The following is a 1727-nucleotide window of genomic DNA, read 5'->3' as shown; positions in this document are numbered from 1 at the left end:
ACCGAACAGACGTCTCTACTGCACGAGACACATCGTACCCAACGCAACCTATGAGACCGAACAGACGTCTCTACTGCACGAGACACATCGTACCCAACGCCACTCTGGCAGCCGAGGCGTCATAATTAATCCAGAAGGAGACCCAGGACAGGATGGTGATGAGGATGGACGGCATGTACGTCTGAAGGATGAAGTATCCGATGTTTCGCTTCAGCTTGAAGCTCAGAGAGAGTCGAGGGTAGGCACCTGCAGGACGAGACAGAAGAAGAAGAAGAAGAAGAAGAAGAGGAACAACGGCATGTCTGGCACTTTGTTTTGGTTCCTATGGCGATGGGCCCATGGTTTTTATCACCATGGATCATCTCGCAAGCTTTGAGATGATCTGTGAGCAGACAGCATACCGTAACACATCATAGCTGTTATCTATGCGCTCTACAAACACACCAGACCATTGATGTGTTGCTTTAGTTATTTATTCTGTTTTATTTACTTTATTTCCTGCCTCTGTCTGTTCCTCCTGTGATTGTCGGCCCCGCCCTTAATTTAAACCTGCTGTGTCTGATCACCTGCACCGACCCTGTGTATTTAACCCTGTGTGTGCCTTGGGTCAGTGAATACTTTTTTGTTCCCATTAAAATCCACATTTATCCTTCTGGTTCCCTTGTCTCCCTGCATTTGTGTCCAGCCCTCACTACAACACTGATTCTACCTCTGGAGCTGCTGCTCTCCTGCTGCCTCCATCTGTTACTGAGGTTGTGTTGTTGAGAGACTTCAGTGTTGTAAAGACTTAGTTCAGATTCACTAAATCTATCCCCTTCATGTAGTTTGAGTCTTTATGGAAACACAACTTTCTGCCATAGATATGGAGTTTCCTGTGAGAGATTTCTGTTTTTCTGTTTTCCTCGGTTCTCATTGGTCTGAAGTGGGCGGGGCTCAGTTGGCAGAAGGTGATGTCACGTGTTTCAGGATTCAATAATAAAATCCGTTGATCAATAAAATCGGATAAAACCACAAGGACCGGATGAGCAGGTTAGCGGAGTGTTAAATTTAACACATTATAAAAACCAAGTATCACCTACATCTCTGTAAGCTGCAACTTACAAATATTTAGAGAGTCGATTAATCAGTTAATTATTTATTGATTCAATTAATCGATTATTAATCTAAAAATGTGTATTATATCCAAAAAAACAAATTCCTCATCAACAATAAATACATTTTATGAAATAAATGGATATTAGAAATGTAAATATATATATATGATTATATATCAGATATAGAAATAAAAGATTCACGTTTAAAGCTAATTAGCGTTAGCTGAATCTGGATCTAATAACGCTGAATGTGCCGTCTCACAACTACAGCTTCTAACTGGACAGAAATACCTTCAGTACGTTTTTCGTTAGCTTCGTGGAGTGTTAGCGCTGAATTAGCCTCACCTGTGGAAAAGACTACATTCCTGGAGACCAGCTTGTAGTCCATTATGGAGAACTGAGGGAGCTCGATGCGCGTCACCCCGGTCACAGCGGAGTCTCCTCCTTTCCAGTAGAACTCGATGTCATCTGTTGTGTAACCGTCTGCAGACAGGGACAAGGACACAAGCTGGGGTTATTGGTTATTGTGAGTGGGAAAGGACTGAAGTGAACAATAAGTATTTGTGTAATATCTACAGCTGTTGCTGCTGATTGGTTGATGTAAACAGAAACATAAAGAGACGGTGGACACAT

At 42.3% G+C, this 1727-nt stretch overlaps 1 protein-coding gene across 1 annotated transcript; it reads right to left on the bottom strand.

Annotated features, from left to right (window-relative positions):
* Nucleotides 1-7: 7 nt before the first annotated feature.
* LOC116380693 (gamma-aminobutyric acid receptor subunit beta-3-like) lies at nucleotides 8-1577 on the bottom strand (the record flags this gene model as incomplete). The annotated part of the gene is made up of 2 exons (XM_031842588.1): nucleotides 8-246; nucleotides 1440-1577. Coding segments are annotated over 2 exons (314 nt in total), but the record flags the coding sequence as incomplete, so codon positions are not given.
* Between the last annotated feature and the right edge of the window lie 150 nt (nucleotides 1578-1727).

This window comes from Anarrhichthys ocellatus, unplaced genomic scaffold, assembly GCF_004355925.1.
Source record: "Anarrhichthys ocellatus isolate YVR2014 unplaced genomic scaffold, GSC_Weel_1.0 scaffold8380, whole genome shotgun sequence".
NCBI lineage: Eukaryota > Metazoa > Chordata > Actinopteri > Perciformes > Anarhichadidae > Anarrhichthys > Anarrhichthys ocellatus.
Note: the sequence above shows the minus strand (reverse complement) of the source record. Positions and strands in the feature narration are given on the sequence as shown.